Below are 14454 nucleotides of genomic sequence, written 5' to 3'. Positions count from 1 at the left end.
AAACAGCATAGCTGGATACAGCTCCGATGGCTAACATTTCCTGCCTTCCTTCTAATTCAATCAGTATGAAGCATGTAGAATTCCACTGTGGCCTTGATATCCCTTTGCTCTTAAGCTGAGCAGATCAAACTCAAACACCCTCTCATATGCTTGCTTCCTCAACCAGGCTCCTGCAGTTTTTGAACTCTGAGGTGTAGGTGGATAGGTGTGTTGAGGGAACCTCTCTATAGCTGCTCACTTGCAGGCTCTGCCTTCAAGGACACTGTGAAAAGCAAAGGCTTCCAGGAGAATGGATTACCCTCCTAGCTTAAGGACTTTTCATATTGCTTCATTCTGAGAAGCCTGGAGAATGTTTTGAACCACTTCCTTGAGCCCTTGTGCCCTAGGGTTTGAAGGAAGGCCCTTGCTTCCTATTTGCAAACTTGCTTTGTTGTTTTTTTTTTTTGACCCCTGATGTTCTGGAGGCCAACCCAGACAGAACAGAATCAAATCAGAGCTGACTCTCTGTATGCAAAAAACCCAGCTTTAACTCCTCTCTGACCTTTCTTTACCTTTCAGATCTTGGGAAAAGGCGAGGGAGAGAAACAAGGGCTGTATACCAGGGCTGCAGCACTGTGAGAAGGCAGAGGGAGAGGCTTATGCCAAAGCTGATCTCACAAAGCCACTGGACGGCCAACACCTCCCGTTGCTTGTGCTCCAGTCCTGCCATCGGGCTGCGTCCTCTGCTGCAGCCGGCCCCCTGTTTGTAAAGCACCACATCGGCCAGTAGAATTGCCCTCCTGTGGCCTGTCACCCACAGTGGGGGGGAACAATCCCCAGTGAGGTCGCACCCCCGGGACTGGAAGCTGAATGATGCTAAGGAAGCGCTTAATGACAGGGGGTAGAGTTCTGTCACCATTGCTGCTCTTTTTTAAACTTTTTTTTCTTGGTGAGGTGGGAAGGGGAAAGGCAGTGTCAGAGGTTCATGTGCAACCCCGTGTTAATTGCAACCGGCCAGAGTACCCAAGGCAGGGCTGTGGATCAATAGTGCAGGGGAAGAAAGATGCCCTGCAGTGCCAAGTCTGTGCTGTGTTTATAAAGCTGTACTTTAACAGCATGCAATCCTAGCCCCTGCCTGTGTTGTGTGCACACAGGTTGCGCTCTGCTACCTTAAGAGCTGTTTTTTCTCCTGTTCTTGTTATACAGAACTTGAGGTTTGGAGTTTTCCCACTCTGATAAACTGGCAGATACACTCTGTTATTCCTGGGGCACCAAGAATTTCCAGGAATTAAGGGAATACACTGATGCAAGTATCCCCGTTCAAACCCTTGCAGCACTGAGAAATCTAGGTTCCACCCCCCTCTCCCAAAGCTTTCTGAAAATCACTACACTTTATGAATTCCTCTGCTTGAACTCCATGAATGTTATTAGCAGACTGCACTCCTTCAAGTCTGTCAGGTTCATAGCCATCCCAGAGGTCAAATGAGTTTGCCAGGATAGAAAGGGAATGAACAGGCCTGGCAGCCCCTTCCTGTGACTGGTGCAGGCAGCGATTGCTGTGTACAGTTACTTTATCTAAACCATCACAAATCAGGCACATGACCAGGGAGCAGGGCATTCTCAAAGGTTTAACAATAACTTCTCAGATACCACAGTGCTGTGGAGTGGACAGACCTCAGTTATTTTAGGTGGGTAGGAATTAGATCTATGAAGTTTTCTCAGTCTCTTCAGGTGACTATTGCTTTGTGAACTGCTTGTCTTTGGATTGCTGTGTAAACACCTTACAAGTGCATTCAGAGCCTGACAGCTTTCCTTTGGCAAACCTACCCCTGTGTACTCATGTATTTATAAACATACTTCTTGCAATTGTCATAATGTAAGAAAATACAAGCAAGTCAAACTGTTGGCCCACAGGTCAAATCATCGCTAACATTACCTCTACAGGATAAATGAGAGGATGAAATGCCTTGAAAGAGGAACGACAGTGAAAAGACAAAAGGCAGGGTACACAAATTTCAGGCCTCTGATCTGGTTCTGCAACAAACCCCAGTCCTGCCCTGTAGAAAGCTCATCTGCTGTTTAAGCTGGTGTTGCTTCACTACTGATGCACTTTTTTCGGTGCACATTTCAACTCGTTCCGTTCCTGGGCCTCACGTCCACCAGCCTAGCAGCCTAGATAATGCGAACAAGGAACTTTGACTTAGTCCAAGGTAGTCTTTGTATATGTTCTCTAAAGCAGAGTTTGAACTAAGCTGAAAGGTTAGCTCATCGGTACTCAACAGCATTACTTCTCCCTGTATCATCGTACCAAGCCCACTTGGACATAGATGAACAACAGCAATTTGAACGGGAAAATGCAATGCATGTGTTTCAGTCTCATGTTCAGTCCTCCAGAGCTGATCCTTCTCCCCGCTGGAAGCCCATGTAGAAATGTTTTAACAGGTGCTTCTTATCCTTATGGTGGTTGCCGTGCATTTGGTTGCTGTTCTCGGAGAGCGTGCACTTTTCTGCATCACTCAGTGGTGTAGTGAAAAGTGATCTACTAAGCTGGTGTAGGAAAGCCATTTGCTACAGATCACAGCCACAGCCCATTGGAGCTGTTGTCATACCTCTGTGTTCGGTAGGGCTGACACAGTGGCTCCTAACAGCCTTTTTTTTCCTCTCTCTGTATCACTGGCTCATACAAGATCGCAGCATGTCTGCAGCAGACCTTGGCTGCGGAGGAAGAGGCGCAGCCGAGCTGCGGCACGGACAAAGCAGGCCCGTCGCCCGCTTGCACGTCAGGGCACGGCGCGAGGAGCGCCCTGCACCCGCCCGCCGCGGCGGGCCGAAGGGAGACCCCGCCCGTAGCGTCCGAGGGGCACGTCCGAGGGGCCGAGTCCTGCGCCCGCTGGAAGGCGGGCACCGCGGGGACGGGGCACCCCCTGCGCTCCGGCACCGCCGGCGGACGGGCGCGCGGCTCCCCCGGGCGGCGCTGCCGAGCCGCCGCTCCGCCCCGGGGCCCGGAAGGAGCCGCGCACGCGAGCGCGCCGGCACCGCCCGCCGCGGTCCGCCATGGCACCGCCCGCGGCCCGGCTGGCGCGGCTCTCTCGCACCGTCTCCTTCAGCGCCTGCCACCGGCTGCACAGGTGAGCGGCCCCGGCCCGCCTGGCCCCGCCGCCGGCACACTCGCGGGGACGGCCGCGGCTCCCCGGCTCCCCCCGCCGCTCTGGCCCCGGGAGCCGCCCTCGGCAGAAAGGCACGGAGGCCTCGCAGAGCTGCGGGCCGTGGGCGTTAGCGCGTTCCAGGTGACCTCTCCAGGTGGGGGCCCGGCTCAGCCGGTGTGCGGCTATGCGTGCCTGCTGTCGAGTGCTTCCCGGGTCTCCTTGTTTTAGCCCGTCTTCTGCAGCCTGTAGTAACCAGTCCTGATTTTAGACATCAGTGCTTAGCTAGGTTTAACGGGAACGGACGTTTTGGTTTTAAACGGGACGAATGATGCTTGCAGTTTGTAAGCGACTCACTGAGCCCCTAATCTCTCACCTTTTTCTCAAAACTTACATGTTCCTAAAGAGTGCTTTGAGCTGAAATATTCCTCGGAGTAGGCACTTGAGTTTCTAAAAAGGAAATCTTCAGAGAGGGCACTCGTCCTTTATACCTCTTGGAGAAGCTCCCTAAGGTTTGTTACTTAACTGTAAGTAATAATATGCATAGTTTGCTCCAGGCGCTTCCTCCTAGGAGCCCAAGCGAGTTTGCAGTATTCATATGTGAATAGCTGTTAGTGTTTATACAGCAGTGGTATTAGGCAGTTGTTATGAAACCTGCATATATAGATACAAAACCACAGCAAAAAACCCCCTGTTGTTAACAACATCTTTTTGTGGGCCAAATACTCCTCTGGTTCTGCTCATGCCTTCTGAGCAGGAAAAGCTACCAGGTTAAATTTGAGAGAATGAATAGACAGAAGAGCTAGAAAGCAATCACAGCTGAAGTGAAGTGATGAACACTTGTGATGGATCCTGAAATGCCATGTCTGTATTTCTCACAGTAAATCACTGAGTGATGAAGAAAACCTGAAGTTGTTTGGGAAATGCAACAATGCAAATGGCCATGGGCACAACTATAAAGGTAAGGAGTTGACTTCTATGCTTACGCATGTCGTCAGGGACAGAGGCTGCTCTCAGGCAGGCTGGTTTGAATGCAGAATAACACATGGGTTTACCCACAGTCTGTATGACTTTTAGTGGTTGGTTTGGGTTTTTTTTAGGATTAGAAGGAATCTTCAGCAGCAGGACGATTGAACCATGGTATGGATTTGCAACCTATTCAGTTAAATAAGATAACAAAATGTCACTTCATGAATCAAATCTACTTGTTTCTAATCTGCAAAATCATTCTGTTTTGATTTAAGATTTTTCTAAGCAAAAGACGTGCAATTTAAACATCCTGTAAACTTTATTTGAATGTTGTTTTCACAAGTTCTTGTCCTACCATGCACATAGAGTCAGATCTCTCCAGTTACGAGGCTGGCACCCTGTTAGCATTGTTTATTGTAGGTACCCTGAAACCTCTGCTACAGAGCCACTAGCTTTACCAGGGAATACAGACTGACAGATTGCTGGACTGAAGACCCCTATCACTCATTTTAAAGCTGACTTAGAGGCACAACAGTTCTTGCTTTCTCATATAAGGAGGATGTTCCCCCTGGAAAAAAAAAATAATGCTGGAAAGCTAGGGAGATGCCTCTAAAACTGTTCTTTGGTGGGGGGCGGGGGGAGTGAGAAAAAAGGCACAAAGGGGCTTTTCCACCCCAGAGGAGAACCACAGCCAGGCTCAAAATCACTGTCTATTTATATGAGTTCCCCAGTGAACTGTGATTCAGTTTTTGGCTCCTGAGGTTAGCAGAAAAGAATGCTGAGCTGCTAAGGATGATGTTTTCAAGTGTTTATCTCTTCTGTTGAAAGGGCTTCTGGGTTGAAATTACACCTTGCAGTAATTCTAGTTGTTAGAGTTGGTGGCCACTTCATCCCTTACTTTCCTTCTCTGGTATTCTGTGATGTCAGAAGACTTACAAGCTGACCCCACATCTTACGATCTCAGGGGTCTGGTGACTGTATGGGGACCTAGGGTGTCTGCATTGTCCAGAGGACTTTGCTGATCAAGAGACACTGGTTTTGAGTGTGCAGGGCACAGGCTGTCATAGGGAGTAGGTACCTGAGAAGTCATCTAGTCTTATCTGTGCCTGCAAGGGGCATGTCAGGGATAGTGGTGTGTCCCTGGGCATCAGACCTTGGAGGATGACTTTGACAAGCTGGGTGACTCTGAGTCATTATTCTTTATGGAATGGATACACATTTTATACAAACAGTCCCCACTTTTAATTGCTGGGAAGCCTTCACCAGTCCTTGTGGATTAGTGATGAATGGGTTGTCTGTCCCCATCAGTAGTGTACTTTGTTGTTAGGGTCGTGTTGTCATCGTGACCTGATACTTTCTTTTTTTTTTTTCAGTTATAGTCACTGTGCGTGGAGAGGTAAGTGTGATCAACGTTTTTTTTCCATTCCTTAGTGTGGCAGGGTAGAATGAGTCCCCATCTTCCACAGTACTGAAGTTCTAGCTCAATTGCTAGGTTTTCCAGGGTGTTTGTGGAAACTCTGTACACATCACTATAGAAAAAGGTTTTCCATAATCACTCTTCTATTCACCTTGCCTCTAATAAGGATTTGCAGATGACCATATTTAATCCAAGTCAGGCACATAACTTAGTCTGCCAGAGCATCACCACAGAATGTATAGGCTCTGGTCAGATCCGTGGGCACCTTTGGATAACAGCTGAGCCACAGGGAAGCTTAGCACTTCCAGTAACTGCTGTTTTATCAAGGCATTTTGCTGCAAATATAAAAGGAAATTCTGTTTTTGGAATTGTTTTTCACCCTTCATCCTGTCACTATTCTGTGTATTCTGCAGAGTGAGTTGTTTAGATAGCACTTGGGTTTTGATGTTTTCCAAACAACTTTTTGAAGATTTGAGTTCATAAGAAAGGGGGTTTCTATTCAGATCTGAAACTAAAATTTTAAAGCCTCTTCCTTCTATGTTCCCCAAATATGCTGTGAACTACACAACCCTGATTTTGCTCCTGGAGCTGTGCCTTCTCCAGATGGGAGAATGCCCTGAGCTCAGGCTGGTCTCTGTTTTGTCCTTGGTTGTTCAACTTGGCAGTTTAATGCCTGTTTTCCTGCTTATGGTCATGCTAGATCGTTGCTTGAAGACTGCGTGTTTCTGTGAGTTTTTCCTCCCTGGTGTCAGCTTTTATGAGAGAGTGGAACTGCTGGAGTTGTTTGTATGCTGTATCTAGCCTCGGGGGACATCACAGGTGTAGAGTTTGAACTCAGTGTGTGAAGGTGGAACAACATTTTTCTGGTGGCTCAGATATCCTGGGTGCACAGATATTCACAGTCTGATTTGTACAGGCTCATGGCAGCCTTGGTAATAAGGACATGTAGCTAGGCTACTAATCTCCCTTTTGTTTTCGTTGCAGATTGACCCAGTCTCAGGAATGGTTATAAACCTCACAGACCTGAAAGAATATATGCAGGTAATGGCACTATTTTCCTACACATCCCCTGGAGAATTGGTTAGAGCTTAGCAATTTGTCTAGTACCAGGGTGGAAACTTGGTGAGTTGATGATGGTAGGAAATTAAGAAATTTCCTAATTTCCTAAAAGAAGAAATTAAGGAACGATTTAAGACTAAAATGCTTTAGCACTGTGATGTGAGGCAGTGCCATGTCTCCAGCTGGGAAGTTAATAGGTGGATGTAGGGCTCTTATCCTTTTTTTACATACTGTTGCCTTGCTCCAGTCCCATTTGCATAGTAATTTGAACACCAACTCCGCTGGCCAACTGGGGCAAGATTGTCACTGTCTGCTGTTTTTGGCTGGGACAGAGTTAATTTTCTTCATAGTAGCTCATATGGGGCTATGTTTTGGATTTGTGCTGAAAACAGTGTTGATAATATAGAGGTGTTTTTATTCTTGTTGAGCAGTGCTTATATAGTCAAGGCCTTTTCTGCTTCTTGTGCTGCCCCACCAGCGAGTAGGCTGGGGCTGCACAAGAGGTTGGGAGGGGACACAGCTGGGACAGCTGACCCCAACTGACCAAAGGGATATTCCACACCATATGATGTCATGCTCAGCATATGAAGCCGGGGAAGAAGAGGGAAGGGGGTGGATGTTCAGAGTGATGGCATTTGTCTTCCCAAGTAACCATTATGCATGATAGAGCCCTCCTTTCCTGGAGATGGCTGAACACCTGCCTGCCCATGGGAAGTGGTGAATGAGTTCCTTGTTTTGCTTTGCTTGTGTGTGTGGCTTTTGCTTTACCCATTAAACTGTCTTTATCTCAACCCACGAGTTTTCTCATTTTTACCCTTCTGATTCTCTCCTGCATCCTGCCACAGGGGGAGTGAGCAAGTGACTTTGTGGTGCTTAGTTGCTGGCTGGGCAAAAACACACTGTTTTCTTTCTGCAGGAGGCAATCATGGAACCGCTTGACCACAAAAACCTGGATAAGGATGTGCCATACTTTGCTGAGGTTGTGAGGTGAGTGATGGGGACTCCTTGTGGCATTGGTTGCAGAGTCAAGGAACAGTCTTCAAAGCTTAGTCCTACATCTGAAAGAGCAGCCTTGATACCTGCGTGTGTAACACACCTGTGACACACACTTGTGCATGTCAGGTGCTGGGTGCCCCACCTGCCTTCCAGCCCTGCTGCCATGCAGCCTCCCTCACTGTGCCGGGCCAGATGCAGGCATGTTGGGGCAGCTGCTGTCCCACATACCCAGGAAGGCACCACTTGCTCACACCTGAGGAGCCCTTTGCAGACTGGCACTTGTCACATGAGGCTGCTCTGTGGACAGCTTGGTGAGACTGATACGACCTTCTAATTAGACTTCATTTCATCCATGTTTGCTGGCAATCGTTCAAGCCCCACTTACATACAGGGTGTCATCATGTGAATGCTGCCCACATGGTTCCCTGTGGCCCTTCAGCATCCCTCTGTGCCCGTTCTGGGCACAGCCTCAAATACCATTGCTGTCAGTTCTGAATCTGCTCTGTTTCACTCTTAGCACCACAGAGAACGTTGCAGTATTCATCTGGGAAAACCTCAAGAAGCTCCTGCCTATGGGAACTCTTTATAAAGTCAAAGTGTATGAAACAGACCAGAACATTGTTGTTTATAAAGGAGAAGAAACAATCTCTGAGAAGTGAAATGAGCTTAGGCTCAGTTGGTCAGAAACTCTGCTGCATAATCAGATCAGTGGATTACTTCAACCCTGCTCGCTGTATTTCCTCCACCTAGACGTTGGTTATGTATTACATAAGGACAAATGCAGATGTTTCACAAGAATTCTTACAGCAATCTAGCAATTTGGGTTCTCAGAATTTGTTGATTTGTCTGCTTTTTCTCAAGACATTCCTATTTTGCAAACCCAAACCACTAAGCTGATGTGAAATTTACAATTGTGCCATGTTAAATAAAGCAGCTTTCTAGAGAGAAGATGGCCTGGGAAAATGTATGTCCTGTCCAGCCACAAAAGGCTTTGATTTTTCTGTAATTAAACATTGGATTCATTTATGATTTTCATAACCTGGGCTTTGGTGTTGTTTTGCATCTTGATCAAATAGAGAAACATTCTTGAGAATCAGAACTACATGGTTCTCTCTGTTCTCTTTTTTTATTTTTTCTTCTGTTTTCTCCTTTCCTGTGCTACAGGCTCATTTCTTCTTGTGCCTAGCAGGTCTTTCTCTGTATAAGGAACTGGCATAGTGAGCAATACAGTTGTTTACAAAGCAATTCCCAATCCAAACTGCAGAACTAAAGAGAACTGTATGTTGTTGTAAAAGCCTTTGACAGCGTCTCCCAAAGCATTCTCCTGGAGAAGCTGGCGGCTCGTGGCTTAGACAGGCGTACTCTTCGCTGGGTAAAGAACTGGCTGGATGGCCAAGCCCAGAGACTCGTCGTGAATGGCGTTAAATCCGGCTGGCGGCTGGTCACAAGCGGTGTTCCCCAGGGCTCGGTTCTGGGGCCAGTCTTGTTCAATATCTTTATTGATGATCTCGATGAGGGAATCGAGTGCTCCCTCAGTAAGTTTGCAGATGACACCAAGTTGGGTGGGAGTGTTGATCTGCTGGAGGGCAGGAAGGCTCTGCAGAGGGATCTGGCCAGGCTGGATCGATGGGCAGAGGCCAACTGTATGAGGTTTAATAAGGCCAAGTGCAGGGTCCTGCACTTTGGCCACAACAACCCCATGTAGCGCTACAGGCTTGGGGAGCAGTGGCTGGAGAGCTGCCCGGCGGAAAAGGACCTGGGGGTGCTGGTTGACAGCCGGCTGAACATGAGCCGGCAGTGTGCCCAGGTGGCCAAGAAGGCCAACAGCGTCCTGGCCTGTATCAGCACTAGTGTGGCCAGCAGGAGCAGGGAAGTGATCGTGCCCCTGTATTCGGCACTGGTGAGGCTGCACCTCAAATCCTGTGTTCAGTTTTGGGCCCCTCTCTATAAGAAGGATACTGAGGTGCTGGAGCATGTCCAGAGAAGGGCAACGAAGCTGGTGAGGGGTCTGGAGCACGAGTCTTGTGAGGAGCAGCTGAGGGAACTGGGGTTGTTTAGTCTGGAGAAGAGGAGGCTGAGGGGAGACCTTATCGCTCTCTACAACTACCTGAAAGGGGGTTGTGGTGAGGTGAGTGTTGGTCTCTTCTCCCAACTAACTAGTGATAGCACAAGAGGAAATGGCCTCAAGTTGCGCCAGGGGAGGTTTAGATTAGTTATTAGGAAAAATTTCTTCACTGAGGGAGTGGTCAAACATTGGAACAGGCTGCCCAGGGAGGTGGTGGAGTCGCCATCCCTGGAAGTGTTCAAAAAACATGTGGATGTGGCGCTTCCGGACATGCTTTAGTGGGCATGGTGGTGTTGGGTTAACGGTTGGACTTGATGATCTTGAAGGTCCTTTCCAACCTAGTGATTCTGTGATTCTGTTGACAATCAGCATGGGAAGCTGAGGAAACTGCAAAGTTGAAACATTGCAGCCCCAGTGGTGTCAGAGAGCCCTGATGCACAGGTGAAAGTGGAAGGAGGCGAGAATAAACCCTTAAATACTGGTTATCCAGCTGGTGCCCCAGTGATGCCACTTTTAAGAAGTTTTGCTCAGAGAATGCTTTTAATCTTAGAAATTTTTGGCTGATTTTGTCTCATTGTAGTGCAAGCACTCACTTCCTAGATAGTGAGTGTTATGTCAGCTCAGGGCAAGTACAGACATCTAGACATAATCCTCACCCTGCTGAGGAGACACCCCTGCTACAGAAGACTTTCCATTCTGCACCTGATCATGAATAGCTGAAATAGTAGGGGAGGACCTGTGATACCTTGAGTCCATATCCAGTGAAGCCCCCTGAAAGCTTGTTGGCACAAGCAGCCGCATCAAGCATGTTTTTCTTAGGGAAGTTTTTATGAGTTCTGTAGGAGCAGGATCAAACTCTCATCTTTCTGGAGCAAACAGTCAGCTCATGTTCCTGCTGTGCTGATCAACAATACTTGGTATTTTCATCATCAGAATCCCCTGTTGGGAAGGCCATGTAGAGAAAAGAAGCACTTGGTATGCATCAGTCATCAGGGCTGCAGGTTCCTGCTGTCTTGCAGGATTGCAAGAGATGCAATAAACTTGCAGATTAGGAGATGCAACACAGTTCAGCATAGGTTGTTACAAAAGGGTGAGGCTGTGAGATGAGTTTAAATGAACAGTAACCAAATTATTAAGATTTCTGAAATTGTAGGCATGCTGTGAAAGCTAAGTGCTGGAAGAGGAATACTTGTAAAACCAGTTGGGGAACAGTTAATGTACAATTCCTGTGGATAAGAGCCATAAGATCAATCTGTCTGTCCAGAGGCAGAAGTGATGGTACTGTACGTGATTCTCTTTATCACATGAGCAATGCCCTGAAGAGTAATTAGGTATGGCCATGAAGAATAACTTAATGCATATAATTAAAAAAGTAATATCCAGGGTAATAATTCCTGTGCTTTACAAGGAAATTATGCATCTGAGTAATGGTAGCAAACAGTACCATTTTGAAAGGTTTAATGAAGCTTGCCTGATAGTTCACCTTGGCCGCACTCTACTACAGGCTGAGGGTAAAGTATCCTTCTGTAGCTACCTGTTCTGCTAGAAAGTAGATTTTATAGTTCCAAAAAATAATTTGATTGCTTTCTTTTAAACTGTGACTGCTTTATATGAGGACAATTCTGTTCTGTCTCCTTCCTGCCTTGATTCATCTTTGCTCAAACTTTCTGGATGAACTTCTAAAAGGGAATAGTAAGAAAAGGCTAGAGAAGAGAGATATCCCAACCTTCCCTCTTTGGCAGAGCAAAACCTCTGCCATGGGAGCTCCAGCATTGCTCTATTTTTCCCTCTTAACCATAGTGCTTTGGTGAATAATTGTCTGAAGGTTCATTCCAGTGTCACACAAGTAGAGAGTGCTCAGTGTATGAGGTGAAGGGAACACACTGTTGACACACTGTTGCCCTTCTGCGCCTTTTCTTCCCTCAGATGTGGAACCAGTCAGCTTTTTTCAGCATGGGCTGTGAAGAAAAGGGAGGTTTTGCAGCTTATTTGAACACTCTTGCTGGTCTGTAGTTCACTGGTGTGATATGTCATTCCAGTTTTCTAAAATGAAGTAAATCATGTTGGATGATAGCAGCTGCTGCTGCTGCTGCTGATTCACAAAGCATTTTGTGTCTTCAGTGAGTCATGGAGACTAAAACATATCATGGGATGTCTTTATCAGAAGAGTAATTTAGGTGTTGACATTGTTGACAAAAAAAAAGCGAACAAATGATTACATCTATATAGCACAGCCCATTGCTATTAGTAGCATGAAGTCAGGTGCTAGGCCAGAAGAAAACTAGCCTAAATTCCTGACCTTTTACTGCAGTGCAACGTAGCCCTGAAAGTCCCACAGTAGCTTGGGCATTTATATTTATTGCTGTGTTGGATGTTGAAGGTGTATTCATATTCTTTATTTTGATCTCTCCAGCTTAAATGGCAGCAGATCTGGGGAGATGGAAATAGTTTGGTTGACTGGGTAGTGGCTTGGGTGAAGGGGATCGGCAGTATCAGTGCTGGAATTGTAATTGCCTGCGTTCCAAGAAATTACAGTGCATTCTGTCCCTTCTCCTGCTTTGAGGGGTCTTGATCTTTGCAGGTGTGTGGGCAGTCTCTGTAGGAATCAGCCTCCAAATTTACAGGTACGGGAGGGAAGGTTATATAAGGAGAGAATTACTCATATAATTAAACATTAAGCATCTCTGTGCTGTAACTTACATTACTGAGTGATGAAATTGTTTGAAGGAGAACTGTTCAGGTGATGGTGGGGTCCAAGAAAGCAATTAAAAGGTCAAAACTGGTTCCGGGAGAGCTACTGTAGGAGCAAGACTTCCAGCTTTAGTGCACATAAACGTAAATAGCAGTATAATGACACCAAGACCAGAAAAGTGCTGCATTATGTTTAGTAGGGACTGAGGGGAAAGACCCAGTTTTTCCTTCCTACCACATGGAAAGAGAAATCATCAGGTTATATGGAAGAGGAGCAGTGCCAGGGCAGGGGCTGAGTGAATGGGGAGCCTGTGCAAGAAGCTGGCCATGTCGGTTGCTTGCGCTGAACTTATGCTTACATTGTGCTTCCCCTAACGTGACCATTTGGTTCTGCCAACTAGAAGCAAAGCAAAGTTTGAGGCTTCCCAGTTTCAAAGGAAAGCTGTTTAGCAGCAGCTCTTCTTTTTTATTCATTGTTTCTAGGGAGCAGTTTCCCATTCTGCCTCACTGCAAGGAGAAAAAGTCTTTCTTACTCTCTTTTCTGTGCTTGAAACACAGTGACTACAAGAGGACTGTGGGTTCAGCCCCAGCTTTTGCAATGTGGGGAGTGGGAATTGATCATTTCCCATGACATCTGAAATTATGAAACGGTGCAGAGCGAAAGGGACACCATTACAAAAGGATCAGCAAAGTGAAAAACAGCAGCTGGGACTGAGCCAAGTTCTGCCACTCAGTCTTACATGCCCCTCCCTGGGCTGTTATTTGCAGTTCATTGTAGCCCTAACAATGACCGAGTTAGTAAATAATCTAGGCATTGCTTCTCATGAGGGACTATGTGTGGGACATGGAGCCCCCAACCCTAGCTGTTCCCCTGAGTTCAGACAACTGGCAGTATCACGGTTCCTGCATTGAAGTTGCCCCTGTAGCATGGCTTCTTCACATCTGTGCACAGCGCCAGGAAGGCAATGAAGGCTGCTGGGGTCTTCACAGGACCTGTGCCTGCTTCCGTGCCCAAGACGGGCAGTCTCTTGGGAGGGACCAAGAAGTTGAGTGAAGCAACAGGGAGTCCACAGCTTTGTTCTGCAAAAAGGTTGGGAAGGTGGGCAGAGCTGCGGGCTGTCGGGAGAGGAGGAGCTGCTGTTGGTAAGAGCTGCTAAGCCACCAAGAGAGCGAGCCCATCCCTGTCTCTGCCCCAGAGCTCCCAGCTGAGAGCCAGCGAGCTGACTTGCTGGCTGACATTTTGCTAGCTGCTCACTGCATGTTCCTCATTTTCCAGGGGCCCTGCCTGGGGTGGGTGCCTGTAGAGACACAGGCCAGAGATGGGAAGAAGCCTAGGGGCCCTCAAACACCCAAAAAAAAAAAGGGGGGGGGGGGGGGAAAAAAAGGAGAGTCCCTCCTCCTGCAGGCAGTCATTGTTTAGGCTGTCCAGTAATGTATCAAACTGTACTTTAAAGCTCACTAGGATGTTTGCTCCATCCCTGGCTCTAATTACCAGGAGTCTCCGTGTGTGCAATGGGGAGGCCAATTGGAAGCAGAGCAATAAGGCCACAGGGAAGATGGTGCTAGTGAAAAGAACAAGTCAAGGGGCATTTTATGGCTCTCCCCTTGCGATGAGCATTTTTTGTCCTGTATACTCAGTGAGGGCGGGGATCACTGAGGGGGAAAAGAGGGTGTGATCATACCACATATGTGCAAGGGGAGCTGTTTTATGGCAAAGCCATGGTTTGGGCATTTTCAGATGTTTGTGTGCTTTGCCTAGTTCAGTGTTTAGTTTATTGGTGTGGGTGTGATGTCCATAAGTACAATAGAGCTTGTTTCAGGCTGTGGATAAAACTGTCAGTCCATATTTGCTGCCAACTTTGGAGTCTTTCAAACAATGATCTGAAGTTTCCCCAGAGTGAGACCCATAGACTGTCACAGGAGCAAAGGTTGAACCAAGGCACCAGATTTTGGGTCCTGGATGAATTAGAGCTAGCAGAAGGGAGCCCAGGACTGAGAAATCACAGAGCCCTGGATCCAGCAGACTTGGCTGACTGCACCAGCGGGCCCCAAGCTCTCAGCACCACAGCAGTGCACTTTAACACTGGCTGCTCTTTGTGGGCAGCTGTCTGGTGCGTATTGGAAATGGGCTAGGG

The 14454-nt window shown here is 47.4% G+C and overlaps 1 protein-coding gene across 1 annotated transcript; it reads left to right on the top strand.

The window, feature by feature from the left end:
• Nucleotides 1-3033: 3033 nt before the first annotated feature.
• PTS (6-pyruvoyltetrahydropterin synthase) lies at nt 3034-8222 on the top strand (the record flags this gene model as incomplete). Its single annotated transcript, XM_082009895.1, has 6 exons — nt 3034-3107; nt 4004-4083; nt 5465-5487; nt 6493-6549; nt 7484-7554; nt 8081-8222. 6 exons carry the CDS (start codon nt 3034-3036, stop codon nt 8220-8222), a joined length of 447 nt encoding a protein of 148 aa, XP_081866021.1.
• Nucleotides 8223-14454: the final 6232 nt, after the last annotated feature.

Source organism: Phaethon aethereus, assembly GCF_964289735.1.
Source record: "Phaethon aethereus genome assembly, chromosome: 23".
Taxonomy (NCBI): domain Eukaryota; kingdom Metazoa; phylum Chordata; class Aves; order Phaethontiformes; family Phaethontidae; genus Phaethon; species Phaethon aethereus.
This window is presented reverse-complemented; position numbering and strand designations above follow the sequence as displayed.